The sequence below is a fragment of the Drosophila mauritiana genome, chromosome X, assembly GCF_004382145.1.
Source record: "Drosophila mauritiana strain mau12 chromosome X, ASM438214v1, whole genome shotgun sequence".
NCBI lineage: Eukaryota > Metazoa > Arthropoda > Insecta > Diptera > Drosophilidae > Drosophila > Drosophila mauritiana.
In genome coordinates, this window is record NC_046672.1 from 3,353,975 (window position 1) to 3,370,342 (window position 16,368).

A 16,368-nucleotide genomic window follows, 5' to 3' on the forward strand; every position below is an offset into this window, starting at 1 on the left:
GGAAAGACCACAAAGGAGTACCCGTACACCAGGAGAAAAAAGGGTGACTAAGCGCGGGCTTTAAAAATATAGTAAACCATTTCAAGTTGTTAGATACAAATTAGATATACTTTTGAGGAGCAATGCTTTTTATTAATATTATTTTATTTTTTATTTTTATTTTGATAAACTCTCAATTCTATGCCAAATGCGGCTTTCTCAGTGCTTTATTTGGCAAGTGGAGCCGCTGAAGGGGCCACCGGCTCATCTGGAGTGCCACTTGGCACTTGCCACTTGCCGCAAATTCCCTTAATCATCGCCTGGTGTAATAAATCTAATTTCCCCCAGAGCAGCCAGCAATCGATCGATCTACATATGCGGACACAAAAACCAATCAACTTACTGGCCATATCTCCACTCCATCCCAGAGTACTTCAGTTCGCATTCAATGGCTTTGGATAAACAAGCTGAGCAGAAAACGAGCGACAGAACTGACTGGATAGTGCGAATACAAGGAGTTATTGAACTCGGAGTTACACCACACATTAAGCCCATTTTAATATTTAGTATACCACTTGAGTTTGGATGTGGCGCCGTTCTCCTGCTCTCCACAAATCAATCTGATTTTTAGCAAGCGGATGTGATCGGCAGATAGCAAGTGCGCCCAGGGTCCCTGATCTCCAAAACTTGTCCAATGCCACGACTACCCACTCTCGAGGCGGGGAAAAGCGAAAGAAAAACAGACAATGCCAGCCAATTACCTGCGATAACACAAATATTTCTGTAACAACCAGTTCTTGGGCCGAGTTTTCAGTTTCAGTTTCGATTTCGTCAGTCGGCCAGAAATTAGCACGTAACTTCGGCTTGAACCCCACCCCAAAAAAAAAAAAAAAGAAAAATACCAAAAACCCATTGGCACTAAGTCATAAAAATAACAATGAACAAGACACAAGACACGGCCCAAAAATGTACAACAATTTTTATTATATCTTTACTTTTTTTTTTTTTTTTGGGCTATTTGGCTTTTGTTTTGTGGCTGTCATGCTCATTGAGCACGCTTTTTGCTTTTTGCTTTTTGCTTTTTGCCTTTTGCTTCGGCCCTAAGACAGGGCTGGCTGCCCTGGTAGCCGGGCTCCACTGTGCGGATTGTGCGTGCCCCTGCTTACCGCCGATTTGTTGACATTAGGTCTTAAAATTTATTAGTTCTTATTGTCAATGGGGCGGGCTGGTGTAGGTCTTATGTACTTCGGTTGTCGGGCGGGGGGCGGCAAGCCCTGGGCGTGGCCAATGGGCTTTTGGTTGCCCAATGGCTCGGTCACAATCGAGTCGTATCGATTCGAGCGGAATGCAATGCCGCAACAATTAAACAAGCCTCAATTAAAAGTGTTCGCTCTTTGTCGCGCCGAAATAGCTACCCATTTGAAAACAACTAACATCGAATCGATTTCCCAGTTTCCAATTAATGTATATTTCTTAAATATTAAAGCCAAATGATTGAAATATTAACGAGTCAGCGCAGCATCAGTCCAATAATTTATTCATCACCTTGCTCGTCCAAGATCGAATGTGTTGGTGTCCAGGAAGAGGCGGAAAGCTTTCGGGAAAAGAGGCTATGCATGGGCTACTGCTGACTCAGCTGATGGCTAGGAATGCCCCAGATTCCCAGATTCCCCTATTCGGCCTACTTTTCGCCAGAGACGGCCATGGCGGTGAGGAAGTAGAAGCCCGACCAACTCAAATAGTTCACCGGCTCGCCGCTGCCCTCGCTGATCTGCTCCTCACAGAATTTGGCACCGAACTTGGCCATGAAGGCCAGGAAGGCCATGCCGCCCAGGTTCCAGCTGCTCTCATTGATCGCCAGATACGCCAGCGAGGTGATGTTTCCCAAAATGGTCAGGGTCTTCAGGGTGTCAAGGGCGCCTCCTTCGCTCTCATCCCCGCTTTCGCCCTTGAAGAAGGTCAGGATCACGCTGACGGCCAGCGGCACGATGAAGAGTCCATGGCCCAAGGCAATGTTGTTGCTCTCGGCGGCCAGATAGAGCTCCACATTGACCAGCGGCAGCGGGATGATCTCCATGATCGATGTGGTCGTCTCGGTGACCTTCTTGGCATTGTCATCGCCGGTCAAACCGCTCACCAAACCGAAGAGTCCATGGCAGAAGCCGAACACACAGGCTGTGAAGGCGTAAGGGTGTTCGCTGGGTCCAATCTTGTAGAAGCCAAAGCCCGCGGCTCCGCAGAGAACAACGTTGAGCACACAGCTCACGGCCGAGTTGTCAGACATCCTGATGTTATGTCACTGTTTGAGTATGTCTCCCGAAAATATTACTACAACCGGTCTTGCTCGACTTGGAACTGTGCGTAGGTGCTAGAATATGCTAATCGGTTTCGTAGTTCGTAACTAATCTATCCTTGTACTAGTACCACTGCTATGAACTTACCTTTGGCAATCTTGCTTGTTACGCGAAACGCCGCTTTCTTGCTTGGCGCGTATTGCTTTCGTAGCAAGTTGAGGAATGCCCGCTGCTGGCTCGGTTGTTCGGTGGTTTCGTTTGAATACACTTTTCAACGCAATTTTATCGAAAGGCAACTAAAAAACTTGTAAAGAAGGGACAGAGTAAAATTTACAATTTGAATTTGTTCTGGTTTTACGAATAGAGAGTGCTTCAGCTTGACTCGAGAATGTGTCGACCGAAACGTTGAACGAGCTGTGTGATAATGCCCCACACGGAGCTCTGACAAATCTGGAGAGCCCAAAGTTAAAGTCAATGCCTGCTGCCAGTTTACAAAAATCGCCATTCCAATTTTTAGGAAGCTACTCAAACTAAACCATTGCATTGCTAATGGATTGTCCATTATGTGCGGAAATATCTTGTGTGAAAGTAGATCTTGTGCAAAGCAATAAAATTTCGCATGTGTGAAACTTAAGGACGAAACGAAAAATGTTTGCTTAAAAGTTGGCCTTGAAAAAACTGTTGATGCAAATAAAACAAACAAACAAATTGTTTGTAGTGCATATATATATTTTATATTACTTCGCTGGTGCATTGGTTTCATATACAAGTGATAATGTTTTTGGACAAGTCGAAGAAAAGGCAGTGGAATAACATACTGGAAGAGTATCTAAGACAGACGGAGCAGGATCAAGAAACGACGTCGGCACAGGTCAAGAATGAGCTGGAGGGTTCCAACAAATTGCTGACCCCCAACTGGTATTGGTATCGTTATATAGATGAACAGATCGTCCCGCTCCCGATGAGCAGTAGTTTGGTGCAGGTCGCCGAATCCAATTTGTTATCGCCAATCTCCAATTTGAGGTCAAAGCTTTGTATTTCGGTAAGCAGTGGGCTTGATGTCGCCAGCATGGCGAGCAGCGAGAGTTTCAAATGTCCTCCGCCACCGGTAATGTTTCCAAAAAGAGCTGATTCCGATTTCGGCGTCGTTTTGAATATTTCACGACAAAGACGCTTTCGAAATAAATACAGTTCCATTGGCGTCGCTCCGCTAGGTGCGGAATCTATCCCACCTAGGTGCCCTGACGGGGATCCCATCCTACGAGCCGGGGGCACTTTCCGCGACTTTGAGGTTATCTGGAAGCCGATGAGCGCCAAATTGGACGAATCCTGGGCGGAGAACATTTTAAGGAGTCACACAGGTCAGATGAGTAAGTTCCGCAACATGCTTAGTTACATTCAAGGATTACTACCTAACACATATTCAGGTAATAATGAAATCATGTGGAAGGCGATAAAGATGTGCTGGTTCGACGACCTGGAGATCCAGATTGAGTCGAGGTTCCTTTTCGTGAGCCGTATTGTGTTCACCCACTTTGCCAGAAATTTTCGCAATTTGTCGAGTCCATTTTTGCAAATACCAGTGCAAAAAATCGAAATGGCCATTTTAGCTCGCATCTACGAATGGATGCTGGACGAGGAAGAAAGCTTCCTCGTTAAACAGAATCTGCTAGCATTCTACGCCGCAGCCTATTGCTTGGGCGTGAAGCCGCTGATGAAACAGGCCTGGAACATCATTTCGTCGAACGAAGACTACGACATTTGGGAGATAAATGCCTTTCGAACCTATATCATGGCCAGGGATTTCCGCTGCCAGGACATCATGGCTGCCATGCTGTCGCGGTTGCGAAAGAGTTTTTTGCCAATTGTGGCATCCTGGGAGTTTCTCGAGTTCGATGTCAATGAAGTGACCTCTTTGCTGGAACAGGACATGCTGTGTGTCAACAGTGAGGACGAGATATTCTTCGCCGCCTTCCACTGGCTGGATTACTCCTGGGCGGAGCGCAAGAAGTTCGCGGCCATGGTGATGCGAAAAGTCCGCTTTGCACTCCTGTCACCCTGGTTGCGTCGATCCATTTGCAATGTGCCGGAAAACGATCGCATCGGCGAGATTGCCCAAATACCAGAGGTGAGCGTCTGATTAGTGGGAAAACGAAGCAATTCGATTGGTATTTCGAAATGCAATATATATTGGATTATTTTTCTAACAGATTTGCTCCTTGATTTGGGAGGGCACACTGTTGTGCCAGGCGATCATTGCCATTGGAGAACCGGAATGTCGAAAGTCGACGACCGTTCGTCGTATGCTAAAAGACTTCGAACAGAAAACGGTCAATGAGCGGTATTGGGTGTTCTGCGAGGGAGTTCCGCACCATCATGATAGGAAATGCGCGCGATATCGAGAGCTGACCTATGAAAGCTTCAAGAGATTCCTGCACCGTCTGCACAACCAATCAGTTATCTTTATGGATAACCTGCAGTTAGTGCCTAATAGGATCACTAACACTTACTGCTGCTGCATAGACGTCAACTTCTGTCCTGATGATGAACGAACCTGCCCCATGCCGCCCTTCTACAGGAATCATTTGGACCTTAACGAGAAATTCCCCCCTTACTGCAGTTCTGGTTAATGAAATTCAACTTTATTATGCCAAAAACTGATGACGCATGCTCGTTGCCAACGTCGTTAAAACTTATGGGTCTATCTCCCTGGTCCAAAGGTTTATAAAAGTTTATTGGACTACGACCTGAATGTCGGACGCGTCACCACCCTCAGTGTCCGTGGTGTCATCCATGCTCTCATAAAATCCGTCCAACTGGCGGTCGTCATTCGGCATTGGCCTGGCGATTCTGGGAACCGTCGGCAGGGTCTTCCCTCATCCGATCATCCATCCTTACGTTTCCATCGGTGTAGTTCAAAACGTTACGCCCTAGGCGGCGGAGATATAACTTCTGGTTGAGGTACATTTTCAGCAGTCCCTTAATCCCGATATAGGCAATACCGCCATAGATGGTGCGCTGCAGTGGATCGTCCATGCTCCTGAAGAACACATTTCCCACCGTGGTGACAAGAGTCGGCAGAAAGAAGGCTCCGCAAATAAGTCGAGAGATGTAGAAGGGTTCAGTAATGGACGGACTACGTAGGATTGGTGGAAAACTGCCTGTACTGCTCGATATACTCGAACTGTCGCTCGAGTCATCCAAGTCCCCCGGTGCAGCTTCTGGCTCCTCGGTCCTGTGGAAAAAGGGAAACTTGCGCAGAATGTTGTATACGCTGCGCATGGCCCTCAAGGCGGCATCTTTCCAGCGCACCAGTCGGAATAGCATCAGCCCCACGGGAATAAAGGGGAAACCCACCAGCAGGATGACTTTATTCCTCATCAGCTGAAGTGCGCGATCCGGACCCACCACCTGGATGACAGTGATGCCTCCGTATGTGACGGCAACCCAGTAAATGCAGCACAAGAACATTCCGATCACCAAAAAGGGGCAGGTCAGCCTCACTGCGTAATCCAGCTTCTCCAGCACCCTGGCCAAGGGATTCATTTGGGGAAAGACCATTATATACTCAGTTTGGCATTGCTGGCAAATCACCGGCTGCCGGCGGTTGCCCATCTGCTTCTCGTCGATCCAGCGGTACAGACAGCTCTGGTGGACCCACTTGGTGTCACCGCGGCACTGGCACGGCTGCACCCAATAGGCATGTGGGTTGTCTTCGCTGGTTGCGAAGCATATCCAACAGGTGCGTTCTCCATCCGCAGCCGACAACTCGGAGTCCTGCGGAAAGGGATTCGATCCGCCGCTGCCACGCGTCTCCGCATGATCTGAATCATGAATATCAAGGACAAGGGCGTGTTGCATTTCCGCTTGATCACCTTCTGCTGACCTGATCCTACTACCCGGCTGGCAGTATATCTCCTGATCTGGTTCCATTGAAGCTGAATGCAATACCACCGAACGGGCTTGAAAGATAGCCCAAAGAATGCAGTTAACGAGCAAGTTAGAGACAACGAATTTTGGATGAACAATAGAAGCTGAGCTGATTATGCGGAATGAGTGAATGAACTTAGTTTCACAGGCACTATGATCGGGGTAAATAGACTCTGAAAGTAACGCATACTAAGATTTTCAAGGGTTGGGAATTTTACATACTTTTCCTATATCTGCTCCCCTTATATTTTTTGTAGTTTATAACTTAAGAACGGAGAAAGATATTTAGTTTATTTTTTTTTTTGATAACAACACCAAAATTACTTAATTTTTTATAGGGACTTATTTTTCTTCTCTAGCGTTTCTGCTTGCTTTGGGCTAGTGTGTTGCCTACTTTTCTGCGAGGGACTTCCCCTAAGCCGTATGAAAGTGTTGCATAAGTTTGGGGGCCAATGCAGTAGCACTTTTGCATGAGTGCCCAAAAACTTGCTGTAAATCGTCAAAAGTTAAAGTCATTAAGGTCTAATTCGTTTTTTATTTCTTCGAAATTTCTTCGATTCACATGTGAACTTGTTTTATTCTTTGTGTGAGTGTGTGTGTGTCGTTTCCGTTCCGTTCCGTTCCGATCCTTTTCGTTTCGCATCCGTTTCCGGCTCTAACTGCTCTCAAATATCACAACTGTTAATAATAAGCGACTACAAAAGTTGCGTACAAAAAAAAAATGTCTTCGATATAGATTTAAAAAAAAGCACTATAGATAGAAGAAGCGTTGCAGCGTTTTCCTCAGCAGTTCGGGCACTTAACCAGCCCGACTTCATCGCAGTTCATGCACTTTAGGGCCACGAACTCCGCCGTAAAGTGATTCCGGTGCATCGACTTCTTGGATCCGTTGCACGCGGGGCACGGCAGCATGCGATATCCGCCGCACGTCTGGCACGTGTACGCAGTGGCAATCGACTGTAAAAGCGGCCAAACATTTCATTAACCCATTAGAGCGAAAGTATTAAAGTAGAACTCACTTTGTACGGTCTCAACAGCTGTCGTAGCTCGCCACTTTCATTCAGTCGCTCCACGACATCGGCATCCTGCGGATGATGAATCCGTTAAGATCTAGATTTTCATTCAAGAATATCCGCATATAATTACCCCGATGTGCTGACCCTCGACGAAGAGCTGTGGCACCCGGATGGTCTCGTCGTGCATCCTTTCGCGCATTTCCTGCTGGTACTCCACGCTCATAAAAACGTCCCGCTCCTCGAACTTTATGAGCAGTGTGCGCAGAATCTTTTTGACGTTGGCACACTTGGCATATGTGTCCCTGATGATGCCCATGCTGGTGGTGTACAAAACCACTTTGCCCAGATCCTTCTCCATATAGTTCTGAAATTGGTATTCAATTTGGTTTGAATGTTAATGGATTGGGAATTTTAGTAAAGTTTAGCCAAAGGGGTCACCACCGAACTAAAAAATCGAATGTTTAGCACAGTTAATGATTAAAATGAAACAAAATAAGCATCATTCATTTTTGTCATGAGCTCGATTGCTGATTCATAGCCCCAAATAAGATGTCTGTTACAAAAGCCAACTTGTAGCTAGGCCAATAGATCGAGGGCATCTTCGGCCTGCTCCATCGCCTTTGTCTTTAACCTTCCCCCCACGGAGCCGCAAAATGGTAACAGCCTTGGCCAAAACACTTGAGCCACATGGAGAATTGTGGTTACAAATCGCCCGCTAATTGCCGAGCAAAAATACTTGTTAAACGAAACGGAGCCAGTTGCTTTGCCATACTAATTAGCGGATGCCACTTAAAGCCTGGAATAGAGAGTTCTTTCAGACGGGTTCTTTCAGTGCCATCCATTATAATTCGTTGATACTAATTTAACTGGCGGCAATCACAACGGATCCAATTGAAAATTACGCATAGCCAATTTGTGTAAACGGCAAATGAATGTCCGAAGTGAAAACTTGGCACAATGCGAAACATTTTTCTCGATTTGGCCGACAAGTTTTTTTTTTCGCCTTTGGTGGGTGGGGTGGTGGGGGGGTCTCTTCCGTTAGTCAGCCTGATTAACTAGATTTTCATCGGCGAAGACTGTCGATGATACCTTAAACTCGATCGAATTTCCCGAGGCGACTAGTTGCCTCAGTGAGTTGTCGAATTTTGCAATGATTTATTGGTTTAGGAAAAATAAATTAATAGAGCAGGACATTTGGCAACTAAACAGAGAGTTATGATGGTGAAATGTGATCTGAACATGAGAAACGGCATCAAATTAATTGCAAATGTCGCTTTTAAAGCACTCTCACAAGGGAATTGGAATTAATTAATAACAAATGAAGGCTATTTATTACACATGCGATACGAAATTTTAGAGGCAAGCTGGGACACATTTCAAATTTGAGTTCAGACTGCAAAACTTTAGCGTGATCCTGAATCCTGAAATGAGTGTTGTAGCCAGCTATTTGCCAGAAATATGAAATATGAGCTAATAAAAACTGCACGGTACCTAACTCGTCGACCACTTCTCTGCCTTTTTCGAACTGCATCGGCGCATTGCACTTGCATAAGCTGCAAGTCCGCGTCGAATGTCCAGTCCCCTGCCACTTGATCGCGGGTCCCATGGATCCCAGTCGCAAGATCGCCTCAGGTGGCGGTTATTTAATATATGGCATATAATATCCAAACATAACGCCGCTCGGGAGGGGCATAAACAAATGTTAAGCTGGTAAACTGGTACATTAATAGTGGCCATTTGCCATTAAGCGTCATTTGTCGCTCCTCCGCCGACGAGAGTTCAAAGCCACTGAGTGTAATGAACATGTTCGCGAGAATACGGCAGGAGATACCCAGCGGAATGGGAATGAATATGAATGAGGCTGTGAACCGCAGGCCAAATCACTTCAAAATCTGGCCATTCAATCTAATGGAAAAGTAAATAAACATAGCGCACAAGCATGAATGTGAATGCGAATGAAATCAAGGCTTTGAACTGTGAACCGCAGGCCAAATGACAACTCAAAAATATGGCCATCTTCTGCAGAACTCCAAGCACAAAAAAAAACATTATCTTCAACTGTATTTTAAGAGCAGCGAAAGAGAAGGCAGGTCAGTTGTTCGACAAGGCAGGGTTTTTGGCAATCTCTAGCTTTTGATCTGGGACTCAAAGGAGCCCCGAAAGTTGTGCCCACCCAAAAAAAAAAAAAACTCAATTAATACGTCACACTGCGTTGCATAACACTTTCGCGGACCTTCGGATGGCCATCGATGGATTTTTGCCGTTTATATTTCGCTGGGCAGCGGCCACACTTTTCGCTTTTGCACAGCATCGATCTATTCAACAAGTATTCAACATTTTCATTTTGACCCAATCCCAAAGCCCAACGTAGGCACTTGTGTCCTATGGCATTGAATTGAATAGAGGCACCGCCATGATCTGTCTACAAGTCGGTTCTCACACCCAACTCTCCCGATATATATAACGATGTATATGTGCAATATATAAATATATGCTGTCATCCCCCCGCACCAAAACCCATTTCTTCTTGCATAAATTTACACACGTACGCGAACCGAGTGGAAACATTTCACTTTCGTTTGGTTGGATTGGGTTTTTTGTATTCAGAGTTTCCAGGCTGTGGTATTTTTTGTAGTTATTTTGCCGCCATGCCCTGGACGAGCTTCAATTTGGCAATAATTGGGTGGCTTTCTTTTGGCCCTGAATGCAAATTGTAATTGAAATGCAGCTAACGCCCCACAAGCTTTAGTTGCCTAATTGCGCGAAGTGTATCTTTATATATTTTACTCTCGTAAAAGATCGTCCAAAATATGCTTTAAATCTGAAACTCAGTCACGTACATTTTCGTTTGCATTTTCACTTTCGTTTGAAGGCACATAGAAATATGCATTGTTATTTGAATGAAAACATTTTTCGACACGGGATTGTTTTGTTTTCAAGTGAATCTTCAATACCAAATTTTTGTTTGGATAAAAAATGCAGGATTACTAATTTCACAATGCCCAAATACTTTTATAAGTATTAGCAGAACAAGATATGACTTTTTATCTAATTTGAAGCTTGCTATTTATGACTCGATATTACTCCATTGTCTCTTTATCTGCATCAAGTTCATTTGCTTAATTGGGAGCAGCTAAAAGGTTTTCCTACAATTTAAATATGAAAATTAGTGGTAGGGGCAAGCCAGCAATTTCAAATATTATTTCGTGTTGTTGAAGGGTCTTTTTGCCACATTTTCTGTAGTGCTGCACAACGCTATAGCAGTTTTTGGGGAAAAGATTCAATTTCGGTCTTTGGAAGGGGCCTTTCGTGTGCAAGTGGGCTTGTCATCGGGTCATTACACACATAAACTTTCGTTTTCTGGCCATACCGATTAGTGCTTAAACTTAGACAAAATCATATTGGTAAATGTGTATGTGTGTGTGTTTGTTTGTGCCTGTGCTCAAACTGAAATTAGCTAAATGATATTTTAATGACACCACTCCAAATGCAAAAAACTCGTCTCTGAAACAAAAGGCAAAAGGAATCGGCTGCGGCCCATAAAATATAATTCGATCTGTCTGCTCAGTATATCCGATTTTGTTGCTGTTGTTGTTGCATAATTAACGCATTAGTGGCTCTTTATTATGATAATTTGTGTGTTTCTTGAAAAATTATGCAAGCTGTTTTTAGCCAAATAATTTGGTATCTTTCATTTTTTTTTTTTTTTTTGGCAATAATTATACATTGATTTTGGTTTCAAGGTTGGCTTTGCTAATTTGACTAAGAAAAATCACCAAACAAAAACGTTTGAGTCGCACAAGAAGTTGACATTTAACTCGATGAGACAGTCAAATATTTGATTGAGTCTGGGATGAAATATTGATGAACTTCAGGGGTCATTGGGGTGACAGCCCTATGATAAAGTTATCGTATTTTATACATATATGAAATCGTGAAGGTTGTTTAAAGCCAACGAGGTTTTGGAATGTACACAAGTGGTAAATAGCTTGGGTATTAGAATTAGATAACGAAAATGTACGGCTACTTGAAACTATTGAATAAGTATCTTGTATCTTGCCCGCGTGGCACTTAGCCAATCGGATCGGATACCAATATTAGGTAGATGTAATAGTTGCTCAATTTCCAGGGCTAACTCGATACCGCCTGACTGGTAAATTGATTTCGCAAACTCACATTAAAAAGGCGTTTAAAAGGGGAGAAAAAAAGCGATATTCAATAGCCCAGATCAACCCGATGACAGGGCAAAAAATCGAGGGTATTTCAGAAGTGCGAGCGTGGCCAATTCTGGCTCAATAAAACTGCGATTCGACGCGCTTCCCCTCCACCGAAAAATGGGTCAATTAATTTTGGTTTTTGTTTTGTTTTTGGAACCCCCATTTAGAAGAGAACTTTCCCAAAAAGAGAAACCCGAAATCAAAAGTTTGAGAAATAAGACAACGAGACAAAAAGACACTTGCAATTAGTCAGGTGGCGGATCATTTAAGGCGGACTTTATATAACTTATCTAGCCGACTATCTGGCCTCGTACTTCCGTCAGCATTTCAGCTTTCTTTTGCCTTTTCGGATTTGTATCCATATAGAGATGAAGGGCGTATGCGACATATTGAGCCGCTTAATGGCGAATCAAGCAACAACAACAAGCTCCGCAAATAGACAGCGGCAGTCAGGTGTTAATTGTCTTTCGAGAAAGAAATTTCTCAATAATAATCGTAATGAAATAAAAATATGAAAACCCAAGAAAAAAAAGGCGGCAATGAATCACCGAAAAGTCTGGATTCACTTTCACACAGGCCAACAAACGATCCCTCACATGCAATATATATGCATATATATATACACATACATACAAATCGGCATTGCATAATGCCGCCTGACTGCATGCTATACTTGTATCTTTAGTTTCGAATGCATCTCTGAATCCGCCAGTGTAGGTGTGAAAAAGTCAGCGACCCAAAGACAAAAGTTAAACAACGAATACAAAAATGTTCAAAAATTACACACACAAAATAATAAAAAAGAAATCCATAACGATGCCGAAAACTTTCTCAATGAATAACCCCCACATGCAATTGAATGAGTGAGTGTTTGTGTGAATCATCTGGCCAAACGGAATATTCAAAGTTGGCGCATAATAGTTTTTTGGTATTCAAAAACGCCTCGTCGAATTTCTCATGCGCTAATTTAATGCAAACGAAACTGAAAACATTTTTAAGTTTGATAATTTAATTTAAGGCTTCTTTAACTTCTCTTCTAAAATGTTTGACGACATCGCTTCTGTTATTTTTTATACATTTTGAGTGCCAGTGGTGAATGCAAGTGAATTTAATGACTTTCATTGCTGAAATTGTTCACTTAACACAGAAATGTAATTGCAATTAATGAATTCGCTTGATGTATCCATTCACCGAACTCATGTGCAGATTGCACTTTTCCCTGCCTTTTGATTGTTGAGTGGGCTTTGTTTCGCTGTTTTTCCCATTTGAAAAGACTATTGCACTAGCAGACCAACTATTCAACTTGATTTACTTGCTTACTCATTAGCAAAACTCACCTTGACATTGGGCTGTTGCAGTTGCAAGAAGGCGGCTACTCCATTGCGCACACGATTCTTGACGCCACGGACGGTTCCCTTGGCAGATCTAATCGTAGAGTTGGCGGGGAGCTTGACCGCCGTCCGGATGTCCCGATAGCCGGCAAAGTCCTCACCCGGCTGCTCATCCGAAAAGGGCTGTGCCTCGTACTCCGTCGAGGAATTGGAACCAAAACTGCGGAAATTCTCGTGCTCGCGCACGTGGAATGTGTAATAGCCATCCGATTCGAATTGCAGCGGTCTGCCATCGACTTTGGTGACCAGTGGACCGGACGCTCGTTCCCTGAGCCGAATGTCCCTCAGCAGGGTGGTGGGCAGCAGACCACCGGAGTGCAGGGAATCGCAGCTCAGCGAGGAGTTGCTGCTCTCATCGCACTCCTCGCTGTCATCGGTGAGGCTGTATGCTCGCTGCGGAACGGGACTCGGTGTCTCCAGCGGGCTGTGCTTGTGGTCCGCCTCCTCCTTGACCATCAGCCGCGTGGTCTGCAGATGCAGCTCCAGCTGCGGTGACCTCACCTGCTGCTGCTGCTGCTGCTGCTGCTGCTGCTGCTGCTGCTGCTGCGGATGACCCTCCAGATCGCTGCCCGTGCCACTGTCCAAGGTCTCGCAGGGCGAGTACTGGCCACTGGTGTCCAGCAAGTAGCACAAGTGCTGCTGCATCTCCTCCACGCCCTCGTTCAGCTTCACCACACTTATCTGCTTGCCCAGAGTCCGCTGCTGACCCTGGCTTTCGATTTGAATCTTCACCGTGTTGTTGTGTTGCAATGTTGCTGCTGTGTCCGCTGCTGTTGCTGCTGGCTGACTGGCGGCAATTTCACCATTGCAGCTGATTATGGTCGGCGATGTTGCTGCTGTTGTTGCTGCTGTTGCTGTTGCACCGGCAATTTCTCCGCCAATGCGCAGCAGCAACTGCGGATAGATTTTGGTGGTCCCTGGTGCTGCTGCCGACTTCGCTGCTGTGTCGTAACTAGTTTCCAAATTATCTTTGGTTGTTGCTGCTGTGTCGCCAAATGCCAGCAACATGCCAGCCTGGGACTTGAGCGACATTTCAGTGTTGCTGTTGCTCTTGGCAGTTGGTGCTACTTGTGTTGATGCGGCTTCTGCGGCTTCTGCGGCTGTTGCGGTTGTGGTTGCTGCCACTGCTGGTGGTGTTGCCGCAGCCACTTCTGGCGATTCAATGATTATGGAAATACCGCGCATTGGCTCCAATCGCGACACATTGCTAGTGATTGCCGCCATGGTTCTGCAGCATCTGGTCGTCGATATCCGATCGCAGATATCCAATGCCTATATCTCGTGGCTCCGCTCCAAGCTGATGCAATCAAGTGCCGGCTAATGATGTTGCTCCTGTGCGTTCCACTTGCCACTTGCCGCTGCCGCTGCCTCTGCCGTTGACCGTTGCCAAGTGCTTTACAGTTAGAATGCCGCGTGCATACGATCGCAGTAATTGCTGTTGCCGCAGTTGCTGCAGTTGATTCTGCAAGGATGATTTATAAAATAAATATGAAGTAGAATTTAGACTAAAATTTTGACTAAAATTTAGACTAAAAATTAGACTAAATTTAGACAAATCCCCTACAAAACGTGTGGAAAGCCTGACTTTTCATTTCTCTAAGTGTGTTTTAGCCGCCACACGAGCTTGACATTTAAGTCGAAGATGATGCCGAATATAAATGTTAAAGGCTTTACCAGCGTACTAAAAATACAGATGGGAAACCAGAAAAAATAATAATCATAATAATGATAAACACGAAACCGCAAAACGCAGACAGAACTGGCAAAAGAATGCCGTAAACAAAAGGGAAACCCTGAACACCCTGAAATTTGCGCAGCTTATGACAGAGGCTCACTTCTAATTTTTTCTTTATTCTCTATACATAGAAAAGCAATTAATTGATACATCACAAGTTAGGTATAAACAAAAGATAGTTGTTCTAACGAAATCAGCTGCAGATATCATATCATATCAAGCCGGATCGGTTAGTGCAGCAACTTCTTCGGTTCGACAGGCAATGTTCTTCGAACTTAAGAACGAGTCGGGATTTACATTTAAATGGCTGGGGAACTTGAAATATTGGGCGCGCTCAGCCCGCGGCATTTTTGACTTTGGTTTTTTCCGTTTTTTTTTTCTCTTTGGAATCTGGAAACTGGTTACACTTGAACCTGGTATTTCTGTTTTTTTTTTTTTTCATTCGTTGTTTGGAAATATTTGAGCGGCGCTTACCCGTTGTTGTTGCTGTGGTTGTTGCTGCTGCTGGCCTGCATTCGCCGCTTATTGCACACAATTTTCATTTGGTAGCTCACCAAAAGACACACACAAAAATAAAACAAAAATCAAAAAATTCGGAAAAACAGTTTTACACATTCAGAGATTTTTTTGATTGAGCTGCGTTTTCCATATATCGCACACACGCACGCAGTCTGTTTTTCCTTTGGGTTTTCCGTTGCTGTGTTTACAATCTCTGATTTCATTGGGATTCTTCAGTTAGTATGAATATATTTTGAAATCGGCTGGAAAACACAAAACACGACTTTTGAGAACTCGCCGCGCGTACAACCCATTCAAAATCGCGCTGGCAACTGAAGCCGCAGCAACAAAGTCGCTTTGGGTTGGCGTGTTTCGCCAGGGATTGTTTTTCACCTCTTCTTCTACTTCGCATAGTTGCCTCTCTGTCTGCCGCCCATTCGCCGACTCTTTCTCAAGCCAGTTGTTGAGGTTTTTTCATTTTTGCTTTCAAGAAACTCACAAAAAAGCAGCAGCCGCTGAAATTACCTAAAACAAAAATAAAAGCGCTTCGCGTGCGCAAGGCGATGGTTTAAATACACTTAAATACAATACATCCCAATTATTGCGCTATTATTTAAGAATATTTACTTGATACACATTTGCCTAATTATTTTTAAGGTATATTATTAATATATTATATATTATTAAATGCACAGAAATGCGTTGAAACTATTTGACATAGCCCATGTTGCAGGATGCGTGCAATAGTCACCTTACCCCAACGAAAAAGGGCAACAAATATGCCCCGCTGAGAATTTGTTTACGTGCGCATGCGCAGCCGCAGTCGACGGCGCTGCCTCTGCCGCAGTCGCTGCCCACGTCGACGTCGGCACTTGTCCGCCGCTTTTGTTATTGTTATTGTTGCTGCTGCTGCTGCTGCTGCTGCTGCTGGCGGCGCAGTACTCGTTTGTTGCCAAAGTTAATTGTTTGGTGCCACAGCTGCACAGTGGGACATCGGGAGTGCGCGGGGCACAGTGGCATGGATGGAATGTGGCAAGGCCTCAAACTGGTTTACGGTTTTTAGGGGCTCAGGTGCGACGATGCCGCGATTGAGACTTCAACTCGCGAGCAGGAATTCCGATTCCGCTGGCAATCAAAACAGCTCGCCGATAAAATTGGTCCAGTTCGAACCAAGAAATATAAGTACTGTCCGTCCGTCCAACTGTCCGTATGTACATATGTACATATACTATACATATGTACATACATGTGCACTTGTGGATCTCTGGAGGAGCTGTAAAGCTAACGAGTTGACCCCATGCTGATTCT

The 16,368-nt window shown here is 44.6% G+C and overlaps 4 protein-coding genes and 1 long non-coding RNA gene across 8 annotated transcripts in view; 2 read left to right on the top strand and 3 right to left on the bottom strand.

Annotated features, from left to right (window-relative positions):
- Nucleotides 1-16,368, top strand: part of LOC117148771 — a 97,009-nt gene that overhangs the window by 31,819 nt on the left and 48,822 nt on the right. The gene's annotated exons all lie outside the window — the stretch shown is intronic.
- LOC117148766 lies at nucleotides 1,480-2,695 on the bottom strand. 2 transcript variants are annotated; one of them, XM_033316364.1, is made up of 2 exons: nucleotides 2,421-2,695; nucleotides 1,480-2,347 (listed from the first exon to the last, which is right to left on the bottom strand). In XM_033316364.1, the coding sequence occupies exon 2, from the start codon at nucleotides 2,261-2,263 to the stop codon at nucleotides 1,661-1,663; it is 603 nt and encodes a 200-aa protein (XP_033172255.1). In that variant the 5' UTR covers nucleotides 2,264-2,347; nucleotides 2,421-2,695; the 3' UTR covers nucleotides 1,480-1,660. The 2 variants fall into 2 exon arrangements, with proteins under 2 accessions (XP_033172255.1, XP_033172254.1); XM_033316363.1 differs by having other exon boundaries at nucleotides 1,480-2,357.
- LOC117148759 lies at nucleotides 2,738-5,000 on the top strand. The gene is made up of 3 exons (XM_033316355.1): nucleotides 2,738-3,643; nucleotides 3,701-4,401; nucleotides 4,484-5,000. The coding sequence occupies exons 1-3, from the start codon at nucleotides 3,049-3,051 to the stop codon at nucleotides 4,901-4,903; spliced, it is 1,716 nt and encodes a 571-aa protein (XP_033172246.1). The 5' UTR covers nucleotides 2,738-3,048; the 3' UTR covers nucleotides 4,904-5,000.
- On the bottom strand, nucleotides 4,889-6,357 carry LOC117148765 (E3 ubiquitin-protein ligase MARCH5). The gene is given in 2 exon segments (XM_033316361.1): nucleotides 4,889-5,104; nucleotides 5,106-6,357. Coding segments are annotated over 2 exon segments (1,200 nt in total). The 5' UTR covers nucleotides 6,207-6,357; the 3' UTR covers nucleotides 4,889-5,005.
- LOC117148758 (glutaredoxin domain-containing cysteine-rich protein CG12206) lies at nucleotides 6,719-15,399 on the bottom strand. Of its 2 annotated transcripts, XM_033316353.1 has the most exons (5): nucleotides 15,037-15,399; nucleotides 12,774-14,289; nucleotides 7,350-7,583; nucleotides 7,223-7,288; nucleotides 6,987-7,160 (listed from the first exon to the last, which is right to left on the bottom strand). In XM_033316353.1, the coding sequence occupies exons 2-5, from the start codon at nucleotides 14,049-14,051 to the stop codon at nucleotides 6,987-6,989; spliced, it is 1,752 nt and encodes a 583-aa protein (XP_033172244.1). In that variant the 5' UTR covers nucleotides 14,052-14,289; nucleotides 15,037-15,399. The 2 variants fall into 2 exon arrangements, with proteins under 2 accessions (XP_033172245.1, XP_033172244.1); XM_033316354.1 differs by lacking the exon at nucleotides 15,037-15,399 and having other exon boundaries at nucleotides 6,719-7,160; nucleotides 12,774-14,051.